Source organism: Elephas maximus, chromosome 3 (assembly GCF_024166365.1).
Source record: "Elephas maximus indicus isolate mEleMax1 chromosome 3, mEleMax1 primary haplotype, whole genome shotgun sequence".
NCBI classification, from domain to species: Eukaryota; Metazoa; Chordata; class Mammalia; order Proboscidea; family Elephantidae; genus Elephas; species Elephas maximus.
Window position 1 is genome coordinate 150635727 of NC_064821.1, and position 16285 is coordinate 150652011.

The 16285-nt window shown below is 40.9% G+C and overlaps 1 protein-coding gene across 2 annotated transcripts in view; it reads left to right on the forward strand.

The window, feature by feature from the left end:
• TGFBR3 (transforming growth factor beta receptor 3) overlaps positions 1–16285 on the forward strand; it is a 214902-nt gene that overhangs the window by 158569 nt on the left and 40048 nt on the right. For both annotated transcript variants that reach the window (XM_049879808.1, XM_049879809.1), the window contains exons 6-8: positions 3474–3642; positions 8567–8714; positions 15703–15892. In XM_049879808.1, the coding sequence (XP_049735765.1) occupies positions 3474–3642; positions 8567–8714; positions 15703–15892 (507 nt within the window). The remainder of the gene's footprint in view (positions 1–3473; positions 3643–8566; positions 8715–15702; positions 15893–16285) is intronic.

Consider the following 16285-nt stretch of genomic DNA (forward strand, 5'->3'; position numbering starts at 1 on the left):
TTTTCCATCTATTTCACTCCTAGGGACACCATGACTGAGTAGCAAATGCCATAAGTCCATACAAATCTGACTATTCTGATTACTGCTTTGACTCTGCTGTCCGTTATGGTAACCACACCCAAGTTGTCTTTGTTAATTAAGTGCCGCTCCTTGGCTCCTATCACCACAGGTTGCCACCATTCAGTCATCCCCATTGTAGTTAGGTGTCTTAATTCAGTTAGGGCAGTTCCCACTGTCAAATCTAACTAAGTCCATACAAATCTGACTATTCTGATTACTGCTTTGACTCTGCTGTCCGTTATGGTAACCACACCCAAGTTGTCTTTGTTAATTAAGTGCCGCTCCTTGGCTCCTATCACCACAGGTTGCCACCATTCAGTCATCCCCATTGTAGTTAGGTGTCTTAATTCAGTTAGGGCAGTTCCCACTGTCAAATCTAACTTAAATAGTAATCACAGCCTTCTTCAAGGATATTGGAGCCCTCTTCACAAATTTGTTCCTCATTGTTGTGGTAGAAGGTGTGTCCTCCGGGTACTCCATGGTGGGTCTATGGGTCCAACAAAATAAATTCATTCTAACATGCAATTTCTTTAAGCCTTTGGGTACGTTCTTCTGTAGTATGCCAAGGCAGGTTTAGCATTTTAACGTGATTTAGTGTAGGCCACCACTTAATCCATGCTTCGGTGAACCAACCAAATAAACTGTTAGATCCTCTCCTGACCTTTCAAGCTGAAACACTGAATGAAGAATCTTTGCTTAGTGGGCCCATATCAGTAAACTCAGACTGATCCAACTTTATGTTTTGTGCACTATTATCCCACACCCTTAATAGCTGTTCCCACACATATTCCCCAGGTTTCTGTTTGTTTATGTTAGAAAAATCAAGCAGTTCTTTTGAAGTTAAACATGTCTTCTCCTGGTTCACACTTTGGGCTTCACCTCTTGAGGTTTGCTGGGACTTATATCTAGCTATAGGTCTAGAAGCAAAAGTGGGTGATGGTATATCTGGGGGACAGTCAGCAGTGTCTTGTAAGGCATCTGGCTCAGGTGATGCCCCAGTCATCACCCCAGGTTTCTCAAAGACTCTTCAGGCACAGCTGGATTAATCTTATCAGATGGGGGTGGAAGGGGTAACGGTTACTTGGGATGGTGGCGTAGCAGACAAAGATGGAGTAATCTCTTCACATGAGAGTGAGAGGGCTGGTTCTACTGGCAGGAGTGATTTAATGGAGTTTAGGGGCTAAATGTCCCTAGTTTGCCAATTGCCTAAATGGCCCCATCCCGAGTGTCAGGATCCCATGTTGGGAATTAGTTGGCACTGTAATTCAGCCACTCTTATGATAAGACTCTGTTTTGTTTTTGGCAGTATCAACTCTGTTACTACAAGAAATAAGGCTTTCTTTCAAGGCATAACTGGCAACTTTCAGGCCTTTTATGCAGTGCTCGAGCTGTGACTCTGAAGTCCTGAGCTCCTTTCTTTCTTTCCCCACTTCGTCTAGAGAAAGCAGGATGAGCCAACCAGTTTCCTTATACTTCTCTTTCTGACATAATCATAGAAAAGTATCAAATATGCAGTCACCTAGAGCCTTGTCTCTCACAAACATATGATCCATTAGTGGTGATATTTTGCATTATTTCTATTGCCACCTCACACCATGGATTAGCAGTACCCTCTTTACTACTGGAGGCAGAGTCATCAGCGACTTAAGTCTAGTCAGACTTCAGAACCAATTCAGAAAATGCCTCCTTATGATTTTGTTCCTCTAGAACCACTCTCGATACCAAATGTCTTAGGCTGGGTTCTCTAAAAAACCAAAAACAGTGAAGAGTATATATATAAATATATATACAGAGAGATTTATTTCTAGGAAATGGCTCATGCAGTTCTGGAGGCTGGGAAATCCCAGATCCACAGGTCAGGTGTCAGGCTGGTGGCTACTCCTGACTCGTGTGGTTGCAGGGGCTGGCAAATCCAAAACTGGCAGATTAGATGGTAGGCTGCTGGCTCACAGGCTGCAGGAGCTGGCGAATCCCAAAATCTGTAGGTCAGATGGCAGGCTACTGGCCCACGTCCCAATAACCAGAGGTCAGAGGATGGTAAGTCAGATGCAGGATCAAGGGAGGGTGAGCTTTGTCAGAACATCCATATATATTGGATGCAGGCCACACCGCCAAGGAAACTCCTCTTTCAACTAATTGGCTGCTTACAACAGATCATTTCATGGATGGTGACTATATCAAAGCTGCTGAACCACTGAGAACCATGGCCTAGTCAAAGTGACACATAACCTTACCCATCACGTATGTTGACCATGAAGTACCTATATTTTTAGGCAGGAAATGCTTGTAGACAGGTGACAGTACAGCTCTAGGGCTCAGAAATGGAGTCCTGGTACAGGTATTAATTGAAGCCATGGGAGCGGTTGAGGTCATGTACAAAGATATGAGGCAAAAAAGAGTATTGGGGAAGGAACCGAGGTTCTCAGCCTTGTTTTGCATCGGGATCAACTATGGAGCTTTAAAAAAAACAAAGCTGGCTAGCTCCACCCTGACTTTTTGTGAAATTCGTTAAGGACCAATTTTATGATTCTTAAATCTGTTATTTCTAATTAGTGACCATGGGCTATTGGAAATGAAGTCTGCTGTTTTTAGGTGCCATCGAGTTAATTTCGACTTATAGCAACCCCATGTGACAGAGTAGAACTGCCCATAGGGTTTGCTTAGCTGTAATCTTTACAGGAGCAGATCGCCAGGTCTTTCTCCCACAGAGCCAGTGGGTGGGTTCAAATCGCCAGCCTTTCTTTTAGCAGCTGAGTGTTTAACATTGTGCTCCTTTCCACCCAGACTTTCTGAATCATACTCTTGGGGATGGGGTCCAAACAGGTGCATTGCAGTGTGCACCAATAATTGAACACCATTGGTTTTCAAAGGATGAGTAGAAGAGGAGGAGCCAGTGAAAGAGACTGAAAGATGAGTCGGAGGAGATGGATGAGGACAAATATATATCACAGAGAACAAGAAAGGAGAGAAAATTTAGACAAAAGGAGGCACTAGTGTTGGTCACTGGTGATGATAAATCAAGTCTCTGGGTGGCACAAGCCATTTGCCATTGGCTATTTAACCTAAGGGTTGGCCTTTCAAACCCCACTAGCAGCATCATGGAAGGAAGCCCTGGCAATCTGCTTCCATAAAGATTATAGCCAGGAAAACTCTGTAGAACAGTTCTACTCTGTGACACATGGGGTTGACTTGTGTCAGAATCGCCTTGAAGGCAATGGTTTTGGTGACCATAATGGAGGCATTTTAGGGCAGTGTTTGAAAAAAAATTTTTTTTAAATAAAGCCCCTCCTTTTTGGTCAATGTCTCCTGTGTCCTGCACTTGCTCAGTTTCAACTCCCCTTCCACTTTGCTTTGAGTCTGGTGACCATGTAGCTGGGTGGTTTGACAGATTGCCCTGTCTTCTTTACTTTCAGATCAAGTTTTCCCTCCCACGTGTAACATAGGGAAGAATTTTCTCTCTCTCAATTACCTTGCTGAGTACCTTCAGCCGAAGGCAGCAGAAGGCTGTGTGATGTCCAGCCAGCTCCGGGATAAGGAAGTACACATCATCGAGTTAATCACCCCCAACACTAACCCCTACAGGTAATGTGAGTGTAAATGTGTGCACATGTGGGTTCTCTCCTGAACTGACATGAAAGTGAAGATCTTTCCTGATTTGAGGAGGGGACAGTCTGCCCTCCATATGTAAAAGGGAAGGAACCATTGGTGATTAGGGTGTGGCTCACAGAAGCTTTGAAGAAAGGAGTAAGGGCACCAACGGTGTATTTTATTTTCCACATCTGTTTCTAGCTCTGTCATATTCTAGGTGTGAGTTCCTGAAGCCGTTTCTAGACTTCTGAGTACTAATTACAGGACGCAGCTCCTCTAGCTCCATCATTATCCCCCTTGGCTAAAGTTACACCTGATAAGAAAATTGCAAAGCTGGGTCTTGGTAATGTAATTATCATTTTAATAAGTTTCTTTTTAATAAAGGTCTGTTTGTAGTGTCCGCAGAGTGATTTTGCACTCAAAACTGGTTGTTTTAAAGCTGTGTGTGTGTGTAAAGAGCCGTTAGATACAAAAACTTAGGTTCTTGCTCCTCTCCCGCCATCATCTTCCTGCCCCTGGGCTGGAAATTTGACCCTCTCTGTCAGGATGGCTATGAGTCAGAATCAGCTCAACAGCAGTGGGCTTTGATTATCAAGAATGATGGAGCCCTGGTGGCACACTGGTTAAAGTGCTCTGCTGCTAACCAAAAGGTTGGCAGTTCAAACCCACCAGCCGCTCTGCAGGAGAAAGATGTGGCAGTCTGCTTCTGTAAAGATTTACAGCCTTGGAAACCCTATGGGGCAGTTCTACTCTGTTCTATAGGGTCACCATGAGTTGGAATTGACTCAACAGCAGTGAGGTTTTATCAAGAATGATTAGGGAATTGAAAGCTGAAAGAAAAAAGTGAAAAGATAAGCCCTGTTCTCATTTTAGCCCACATTTTATGTGAACTAGTAACTTTAACTTTAGTAACTTAATAATTTAAATTTGTGTTGTAGAATTATTTTGTTGTTATTGAGAATATACACAGCAAAACATAAACCAATTCAACTGTTTCTACATGTACACGTCAGTGACATTGATTACATTCTTCAAGTTGTTCCACCATTCTCAACCTCCTTTTCTGAGTTTTTCCCCCTCCATTAACATAAACTCACTGTCCCCTAAGGCTCCTATCTCATCTTTCGAGAGCATTATTCTTAAAATAGCATAATGCTGAAGGTAGAACTTTTTTACTAGTTAAGCTGTTGTTTGGTTTTAAGAAGACTTCAGGGGATATTTTTGGTTTAAGTTTTAAGGATTATCTTCGGGTAATAGTTTTAGGGGTACAGCCTGCCCCTTTGGCTCCAGAAAGTCTGAAGTAGATGAAATTTTGAAATTCTGTTCTGTATTTTACCCCCTTTGACCAGGATTCGTCTATAGACTCTTTGATTGAAATATTCAACAATGGTAGCTGGGCACCATCCAGTTCTTCTGGTCTCATGGCAAAGGAGCCAGTTTTTCATGGAAGCAATTAGCCACACATTCTATATCCTCCTCCTATTCCTGACTCTCCTCCTTCTTCTGTTGCCCCAGGCAAACAGAGACCAGTTGTGCCCCGAATGGCTGCTTGAAATCTTTTAAGACCCCAGGCACTACACAACAAACTAGGAGGTAGAACAGAAGCACTAAACAAGTTATTAGGCCAATTAACTGGGTTGTCCCATGAAACCATGACCCTAAACCTCCAAACCAAGGAACCAAATTCCATAAGGCTTTTGGTCGTACATAAGCAGCCTCAGCAGCTGTTTTTCTGTTGTTATTGTAAATGTATCGATCACACAACTTTTGCCAGTTCAACTTTTTATAGGTATATGACTTATTGACAGCAATTGCAATAATCGGCTGCGCAACCCTACCCTTAATCAATGAGATGTTTCCATCACTGTTAGCCCTGTCTTTCCTCCTCCCTCCCACCCCTGGTAACCATTAATAAACTTTAGTCTGTATACATTTACCTTTTCTTGTCTTTTTATATTAAGTGAGGTCATACAATATTTGTCCTTTTATGACTGACTTATTTCAGTCAGCATAACGTCTTCGCATTCCATTCATATCGTAACATATATCAAGACTCTGTTTCTTCTACTGGCTGAGTAGTATTCTGTTGTATATATGTACCACATTTTGTTTGTCCATTCATCTATCGATAGGCATTTAGGTTGTTCCACCTTTTGGTGATTGTGAATAGTGCTGCTGTGAACAATGGTGTACAAGTCTCTGAGTCTCTGCTTTCAGATCTTTAGGGTGGAATTGCTGGGTCATATGATAGTTCTATTTTTAGTTTTTTGAGAAACTGCCACACTGTTTTTCACAACAAGTGTACCATTTTGTATTCCCACCAGCAGTGGTTAACCCATTGCCGCCAAGTCAATTCCAACTCATAATGACCCTGTAGGACAGAGTAGAACTGCCCCACAGGGTTTCCGAGGAGTGGCTGGTAGATTCGAAGGCCAGCCTTTTATTTAGCAGCTGTAGCTCCTAACCACTATCTCACCAGGGCTCCAGCAATGGTGAAGGGTCCCAATTTTCCCACATCATTTGTTATTTTCTGTTAAAAACCCACTGCCATTGAGTTGATTCCAACTCATAACGACCCTACGGGACAGAGTAGAACTGCTCCATATGGTTTCCAAGGAGTACCTGGTAGATTCGAACTGCTGACCTTTTGGTTAGGAGCTGTAGCACTTAACCACTACACCACCAGGGTTTCCTTTTTTATCTTAGCCATTCTCAAAACAAAACAAAACAAACCTGTTGCTGTGGAGTCAATTCTAACTCATAGTGACCCTATAGGATAAAGTAGAACCGCCCCATAGAGTTTCCAAGGAGCGGCTGGTGGATTTGAACTGTCAACCTTTTGGTTAGCAGCCAAGTTCTTAACCACTGTGTCACCAGGGCTCATAGCCATCCCAGTGGAAGTGAAATTGTATCTCATTGTGATTTTGATTTGTATCTCTCTGATGGCTAGTGACGTGGAGCATTTTTTCATGTATTTGGTGGCCGTTTGAACATCCTGTTTGGTGAAATGTCTATTGCCCATTTTATGATTAGGTTGTTTGTCTTTTTGTTGTTAAGTTGTCAAAGTTTTACGTATATTTTGGTTATTAGATTCTTAAAGTATATATGGTTTCTGAAGATTTTCTCTAAGTTGGTATAGCTTGTCTTTTCATTTTTTTTTTTGGTAAAGTCTTGATAAACAAAAATTTTTAATCTTTATGAGGTCTCATTTATTTGTCTTTTGCTTTTGTTATTATATTAGATAATCCATTGTTAAAAGCTAGGCGTGACAGCATTGCCCCTACATTTTCATCTAAGAATTTTATGGGTTTTTTTTTTTTTTTTTGCACATTTAGGTGCTTAGTCCACTTTGAATTTGTTTTTGTATATGGTTTTTGAGGCATGGAACCAGTTTCATTTTTCTGCATGTGGGTATCTAGTTTTCTCTGTACCATTTATTGAAAAGACTCTTCTTTCCCCATCAAACGGACTTTTAACACGCTTGTCAAAAATCAGTTGACCATGGATGTGTGGGCTTACTTCTGGACTTGCTTCTATTCCATTGGTCTGTGTGTCTATTACACCACCGCCAGGCTATTTTGATCAATGCAGCTGTATGATATGTTTTAACATCAGGAAGTGTGAGTCCTCCTACTTTGTTCTTCTCTTTCAATATTGCTCTAGCTATTCAGGGCCTCTTTCCATTCCACATAAAGTTGAGGGTTGGTTTTTCCATTTCTGTAAAGAAGGCTGTTGGAATTTTGATCGGGATTGCATTGAATCTATAGATCACTTTGGGTAGTATTGATATCTTAACAATATAAGTCTCCCAACCCAAGAACATGGAACATCTTTCCATTTATTTTAGTCTTTAATCTCTTTCAGCAGGTTTATAATTTTCATTGTATAAGTCCTTCATGTCCTTGGTTAAATTTATTCCTAAGTATTTTATTCTCTGAGAAGCTATGTTGTACAATGACGTAAAAGTTAATATTCAAATCAAATTTGGATTTCAAAAGCAAATAAACTACAGATTGGTTTTGGTAAGATTTTACTCTATCCCTCATAACGAATTTTGTGGAAAATTAAAAGGGAATGGGAGTAGAAGCAATCTGACAAATGCATTTAGATATTAAGCCTAGGGCTTCGTTTCAGTATACCATCCATTTTATGCTTTACAAATGTATAAAACCAAGATGGAAATAAAGATTTTCCCTTAAATTCATAATGACAGAGGTATTATTGTTTGGTTTAAAAAAAAAATCTCTTTTATACTGAGTTCTTAGAAATTTGGGTTATGTTCATCAATTTTCCAGTAATCAGTTGGTTGACCATCTGTTTTCTTTATTTTAAAAAGTGTATATCCAGCAGTTTGGGAAAGCAAATGCAGATTTGATTCTGTAGCAGTGTTAATGGCTTAAACAAACCTTATATAAGTCAAGAAATTCTCTAGCCTTTTACCTCTTACTTTATTCTGAGGTTTCCTGGTTTTTTACTGCCACGTCTTCCTCATCCCTGCCGCTCCCCACTCACCGAACTGCCACTCACGTCTGAGTTTGAAGGAATTTGAACACATGGCAAGTTGAAAAGTTACATCTTGGAGGTGTTGAAGGTTGGAAAAGCAACAATTCTGCTTCAAAAGTAAACTGGTTTCTTCAAGTCCATTTCAAACAGTGGCTGCATTAAGTAACCACTTTTCTTTTTCCAGAGAAAAGTTTCAGTGGCTAATTAGCAGCGGGTGTGTGTTTCTATTGTTATGTAAAACCATTTTGTTATGTGTGCAATAACAATCTGTTTTGCACATGTCATTTGCCTGGGATGCACTCCAGCTTTTTAATCAACTGGCCAGACACTGGAAACACGAAGACTTGGAAGAGGGGAGATGGTTGCAACTTTCTGGCATTTGGGTCCTAACTTTGCCTTTGTTTTCCATTCACAGTGCTTTCCAGGTGGATATAATAATTGACATAAGACCTTTTCGAAAGGATCCTGAGGTGGTCAAAAATCTCATCTTGATCTTGAAGTGCAAAAAGTCTGTCAACTGGGTGATCAAATCTTTCGATATTAAGGGAAACCTGAAAGTTATTGTAAGTTGGAGCATTTCTTTGTTTCAATGACTGACAGTAATTTAAGTTGTTGTTTATATGTGTTATTTTCCCAAAGATCCTATCTCTTAGAGCTTTCTCTAAGGTCTTTCAGTTATTTTCACTCTGCAAAATAGGCTGCTCCTTGGTTTCTCCTGACAAGGGCAGATGGTGTGGTGGTTAGAAGCCTGAATGCTGGGGTCAGGACAGCCAGGTTTGAGTTCAGGCTCCAGCATTTACAAATTGAGAATGTGGGCAAGCCCCTTAACCTCCCTGGGCCACAGTGAAATTCCTGAAATATATACGTGTGCTCTCAAGTCATAGTTGTTGTTGTCGAGTTGGCCTCTGACTCATGGTGACCCCAGGTACAACAGGATCAGACCATTGTGAGCCATAGGGTTTAAATGGCTGATTTTTTGGATGTAGATCAGCAGGCACTTCTTCCTCATCTGTCTTAGTGTGCAAGCTTCACTGAAACCTGTTCAGCTTCATAGCAGCACACAAGCCTCCGCTGACAGATGGGTGGTGACCGTGCATGAGGTACATTGGCCAGAAATGGAACCCAGGTCTTCCTCATGGAAGGCAAGAATTCTACCACTGAACGACCACTGCCTGCCCCTAGTCATAGCCAATATAGAATAATGAACATCTCTGTCATGAAAGGTTTGATTAGGTTCATTATTCCAGTCATAGTAAATGTGGAATAATGAACATAATTAAACCCTTATGACTGAGAGTCCTGCAAGGGCCTCAGTGGCATGGCCCTGCGTATCAGATCTCACTTTGGGATTAGGTGCTCACAGAAGGTGAGGAAGATAGACTGATCCCAGCTCACACCATAGACTTCTCTTTTTAAGATAAATAGATGGTTTTGACATGCCTGTTGTCACTTGCTTGTAACTTCCAAGGGTGAAACACTGAAAAAAAAGAATCACAGTAATTGAGATATGAGATTATGCTGAAAAATATACCCCAGTGTCTTCCGTAAACATTATATTTCCTGAAGGAGATATACTTAAGAGGCTGGTTGACATGGGCAGACAGACAGCAGCAGCCCATTTCCTGAAAAGTTGAATGTTCAAAGTTGGTGAAATAAATCTTCTTTCAGATGTGTTTAGGAGGTAACTATTTGATGAAATATTGGAATGAATTATGTTGAGAAGTTTAAAAAAAAGAAAAAGAAAATCCCCTTGCCCAATTATTAGAAGATAATTATCTCTTTAGTATCTCTTTTATAGATTTGAATTTTGGTACATTGTTCTTTTTTAAATTGTGGCCTATTCCTCTTTTACTACCTTCGTTGGATCAGTTGGGGTAGGTTTTATGTTTTCAGGATTTTGGAGTGGGGGGATGCCTTTGGTTTTGGTATTATTCATTCATTCGTGGCACCTTCCCGGGGGATACAGCCATGAACAAACCTAACAGTTCCCTAGGCAACGTCATGTAACAGCACTTGCCAGAGGCATCAGACAAAGCCACGAGCACACACATCCTAATTTTAAAGTAATAATTTCTGGTTCCTGTGGTTTTTTTTTAAAACGTTGAGCAAATCCCAGTAAGCCATCATGTGTAACGGTGATACATTAATTTGGTGCTGAGCACAAAGCCCAGCCGTGATTTTCTGAAGCTGGAGATGTTTTGATGGCCTTTCCCTGGCATGGCATGAGGGGTGTTGGTGACCTGGGGTGTCTGCTGCTGTTGCTGCCTGGCACACCAACCAAATGCTTTTAATTTCAGAATAACAAAAACAGGAAAGGGAATCATGCTTTGAAAGGCAAAAACATACGGTACTTTTTAAGTCCCTGCTGGAGTTCTCGTGTAAATGTTCTTTTGGCCCTGACCCGTCAATGGCTCTTTCTGTCTCTGAATATGTGTGCCTGGTCCGTGGCACTCAGGGAGCTCGTGTTGAGTGTCTTCATCTCTCATATGAATCAGAAAGGCTAGAAACGAGGTCGCTCATCCCAGTACAAGATCTGTTTATATTTCTCTCTTTGGCTGTACTCCTGTTCCAGGCCAATTTTGGACAATGCATGACAACATTACTAAACAATTAGGTAATGTTTCACGATGTTCTTTTTTATTCCCCCAGTTTCACGCTTTGTGATTTCCTAACTCCCTGTCTCAGATGTGAATCCTGGCTGTGCTAAGGGGGGAAAGATATCTGCTAAGAGAAAGGGACAAGTTAGTGCTTAGAAAAGGAGAGTTGTTTTATAGGGATCTTGATATTTTCTTTGGAAGACTGCATGGTGGAGCGGAAAGGATCCTGGCTTTGTGCCAGACAGGGCTGGATTCAAATCCCATCTCCAATTGTCATTAATTCCAATAGATATTGAGCAGTGTAATTGAGTCTATTTTCTCATCTGTGAAATGGCTCTCATGGTAGTACTCACCTTGACAGTTATTGTGAGGCTTAGCTCATTCATTCATTCAACAAGTATTTGTTAAGTGATTACAGGATATTTTACCTAAAGCGCTCAGCACGATGCCTGCACATGGTCAGTTCACAGTTATATGTACTACTTAACTTCTGGGAGTCTCCGGCTCCACTTCCCTAACGAAGGAATAGTGATGTCTATCTCCTTATGCTGGGAGAATTAAATACAGTAACATAGGGAATGCACAGTGCCTGGCATAAAAAGGGGATACTTCTTTTCTCCATAAGCCATTCTTTAAATGTGTGTCTATAGGAACTATTATGATACTTCCCTAAACAAAGCGCAAACAAAGAAAAATGTCCATTAAAGGAATTGTGGACTTTTCCTGGAAAGAATTGGTGGGGTGCATTGAATGAAGAGCACCATTAAACATGGTGTGGCGTGTGCACGTGTATGTTGGGCGGGATACGGACAGAATGTGTTCTCCAAATGACAGAATGGTCAAAAAGAGACACAAAGGGCTGTGTTGTGGGCAAGAATGGGAATACTGGAAGTGTCCACATTGCCATGCCCAGCCCCGGCTTATTTTTCAGGCCCCTTTATGGACCATGTATAATTACTTTTATGGCAGGAAGAACCCCCGAAACATAAAACAATGGATGGAGAAAACATGTTCGAGATTCCCTGTGGTACTATTTCATGTGGCCTCAGAACTTCAAGATGGGTAATGGCCAACATGTTCTTTGAAAAGATATTTAAAAAAATTCTAGTGAGAATATGCACTGCACTCTCTGGTTCCACCCTCCCCCCCCCACCCCCTAATGAGTTCTAATGCCGCGGTGGGAGGGAGGGGAGGAAGACACTCAGGCTCTTTACCTGCTCTTCATCTCTCAGGAAGATGTGTCTGGGAAAGATAGTGGTGAAGACCTCCTTGAACACTGTCATTTGGAGTAGTTCCATTGGAGGTTGGGAAAGCCTGGGGATTCCTAGAACTAAAGGGTGAGAGAAATTTCCTCGCTGCTGGAACCGACTTACCTGCCATTGTTCCAAGCCTTGCTGCTTTACAGAGGTGTAGATAGATTTGTAGCCTTGTAAGTCACTTGGCATAATCAATATGAGTTGTACTGACAGGTCCTGCATTTAATGTGGAAAGGTGTAAACAGATCATTCCATATTGGTACAAAAGGACAGGTGGCGGTTATGCTGATAGTATTCTGGAAATACAATATTTTCTTAGCTGTCTAATGACATGAAAGAACTAGGGCAGATGAGGCCAGGCTGCAAGAAGCTGTGCCTTGGAAGAAATTACTGTTGACTAAATGAATAAAGAGTTTTAAGAACAAACTGTTAAAGGACAACTACAGTAAATGCTATAACATATACAACTTTGTAACAACAGTAATAGCAAGCAAAAAATACGTGAGTGGTTACATAGGTAGATAGGTATGCTATATGGTTGTGGAAAGGCGTAGGGGAGTACATGTGCGTGTATGGATAGGTGTATTTATGAGCACATGTATATACATGTTTGTATTGCTGCGTATGTATTCATATATACAGTAAAGCACATAGGGGGCACAGTTAGGGATACTTCCTAGATATACTCAAACACCCCATGGGATTGATTTACTGGGTTTGAAGGCTCAGGACCATATAGTCTTGGGGGACAGGTCAGCCAGTTGGTATAACTTAATCATAAAGATAATTTTCTACATCTTAGTTTGGTGAGTAGCATTGGGGTCTTAAAAGCTTGAGAACAGCCATCTAAGATGTAACTATTGGTCTCTTCCCACCTGGAGCAAAGAAGAGTGAAGGAAACCAAAGACTCAAGAAATTAGTCCACAGGACTAATGGCCCACGTGAACCACATCCTCTTCTAGCCAGAACTAGCTGGTGCCTGGCTACCACCACCAACTGTTCTGACCAGGGGCATGATAGAAGATTCTGGTTAGGATGGGAGAAGAGTATAGAATAAAACTCAAATTCATGAAAAAAATCCAGACTTACTGGACTGATAGAGACTAGAGGAACCCCTGAGACTATTGCCCTAAGATACCCTTTAACTTGGACCTGAAGCCACTCCTGGAGGTCACCTTTCAGCCAAATAATAGATTGGCCTATAAAATAAACAATAATGCCCATGAGGAATGCGTTTCTTTAAACAAATCAACCATATGAGACCAAATGATCAACATTTACCCAAAAATAAAGATGAGAAGGCAAAGAGGGGCAGGGAAACTGGATGAATGGAAACAGGGCAGGCAGAGTGGAAATGGTGAGAGTGCTGACACATTGTGGGGATTGTAACCAATGTCATGGGACATTTTGTGTATGAGTTGTTTAATGGGAATCTAACTTGCTGTGTAAACTTTCACCAAAAAACAATACAATATTAAAAAAAAAAAAAGAAGAAGAAGAACAAATTGGATCCTTCTTTACCTCATTTTAGTTGTGTTTTTAAATCCTTTACTCCCCTAAGGGATTTTCTCTGAATCAGAGTAAGAGCTAGACTTTTCTGAACCCATGAAAGTAAGGTTGTAAATAGCTACAGAACTTTGCTAAAGCTCTGTCCGGGTGAGGTACCTCTGTGGGCAGTGGCTGTGACTGGTCAACCTGGCAGGTTTCCCTCAGATAAGCACCTTGGCTAATAGAAAAAGATACCGGGTGAGGTCCTTTAAGCTTCGAATTGAAATATGTGTGTCCTCAGCCAATATCCCACAACCAAAGAGGCCAAGGGAACTTAGAGCCTGTGAATCTTTTATGGTTGTACAGTGGGAAAGGATTAATATTTAGTCACGTTAGGGGCAAAACAGAGTGGGAAACAAATGGGGAATTTAGGAAAAAATGCTGCATGTATGCAGGGGAAAATAATTGGGCATGGAAATAAAAGCAGTTTTTATGCTGCATGAAAATGACATAATCTGCGTGCTGGAAGGGCTGGTCGGCCCTGTTGGAGCAGTTGTTGGAAATGTGGTGCCTTCACTTTGGCATCCCCTCTGCAGCATTCAGTTCCCTGCCCATCTGGCAAGACCACTGCTACAGGAGTCAGCGAGTGATGGGGAAATTTACCTTCTATAAACCCTGGTGGCGTTAGTGGTTCAGTGCTACGGCTGCTAACCAAAGGGTTGGCAGTTCAGATCTGCCAGGTGCTCCTTGGAAACTCTATGGGGCAGTTCTACTCTGTCCTATAGGGTCACTATGAGTCAGAATCGACTTGACGGCACTGGGTTTGGTTTGTTTTGGATATGTCCTGGGTACTCAGAGTCCATCTTAAAGGTGTAATAAGGATCTTACTGTTGTTAGGTGCCATCGAGTTGGTTCTGACTCATAGTGACCCTGTGTACCACAGAACAAAATGGCTGCCCATTCCTGAGCCATCCATACAGTTGTTGATCTGTTTGAGCCCATTGTTGCAGCTACGGCGTCAATCCAGTTCTCTTACTATCCATAAGGTTTTCACTGGCCAATTTCTTGCGAAGGTAGATCACCAGGTCCTCCTTCCTAGTCTGTCTTTGTTTGGAGCCTGTGCTGAAACCTGTCCACCATGGGTGGGTGACCCTGCCAGTATTTGAAATACCAGTGGCATAGCTTTCAGCCTGCAGCAACACACAAGCAAAGCTGTCAGGTGAAGGATCTTACTATGAGGGTTAAAATCCTTTTTAGGGCCTTTCCTAGGAAGATTCTTAGCATTCAATTTAAATGAAAGCCAACTTTATGACTTATTTGTATTGCTGGACAAAATGTTAGTATTTAAAGGGACCGTAACTGAAATTATTTAATTACTATTTTAGAACATAAAGTCTAAGCATATTCAGTTAATAGAATTGGCAAATAAATACAATTATAGGATTGCTAAATTGATGAAAATTATAAACATTCGTTGTGTCACTATGTTGAATTTCACAGTTTGTAAGGATGGAATGGTCTTAGCACTGAAGTAACTAGCTTGTACCTTCTTTCATTTAAATCTAGGGTGCAGGAGGGGGAAGCAGAGACACATGCTGACAGTACTGCATGCACATCTGTATATTTTATACGTAATTTTAAATAAAAATAAGATGGGAAAGGCTCTGCTATTTGGTGTGTGTGTGTGTATGTTAACAGTTTAATATTAGGAATTTCACGATTTAACATTTAACTGTAGAATTAGGTTAATTTAAACATTAACCTAACTCTACAGTGACAGGCTAGATATACTTAGTATGTAGCTGGTTAGTTGTCACTGGATTATTTTAAGCAACCCAAACAGTATGGTCAAACATGAATAGATGTTTTTTAATCTGCTGTTAAACGTTTGCACACCAGTGTTCTTGTTGTTGTATGCCATTGAGCTGATTTTCGACTCACAGCGACCCCATGGGACAGAGTAGAATTGCCACATGGGATTTCCTTATGAGAGCAGATGACCAGGTCTTTTATCCCATAGAGCAGCTGTTGGTTCAAACCACCAACCTTTCATTTAGCAGTTGAGTTGTTAACCATTTGGGATCAAAAGAATGAATAATTAATTACCTGACCCACAGTATAGAATCTACTGGATTCAGATATTTAATTAATATTACTTAAAGCACTGTTTACTTTTAGACTCATAAGTGAAAATTTGCTTTTATCTTTAGTCTCCTAACAGTATTGGCTTTGGGAAAGAGAGTGAAAGATCTATGACAATGACCAAATCAATAAGAGATGACATTCCTTCTACTCAAGAGAATCTGGTTAAGTGGGCTTTGGACAATGGTTATAGTCCAGTAATATCATACACAATGGCTCCTGTGGCTAATAGATTTCACCTTCAGCTTGAAAACAATGGTAAGTATGATTTTTTTTTAAAGTGTATTAAAATACAATTTCTCTCAGCTTATGTAGTGGTTTTTTTTTTTTTTTTTTTTTTTTTTGCACATTTTTAAATTATCTGGAATTGTGATAGGTAATTTCCTTGAAAATATCTTTTATGTAGATTTTCAGCAAAATAGAGTCGATTGCGTGTTGGAGGACTTTGTTATAGACTTAAGCCAGTCACATTCACCGTGATTGCGTTAGGAATAACTTAAGCCTGGCCTTCCTGTCATAGGCATTGAAAGACTGCTTATGGCTGAGAATGCAGAGAGGACTACTGGAAAAAAGTCCTTGGTTGGTGGCTGTATCTTGTAGGAAAATAGTCACAAGGACTTATGCTTGAGCTTTCTCATTCTCACCCAGAAG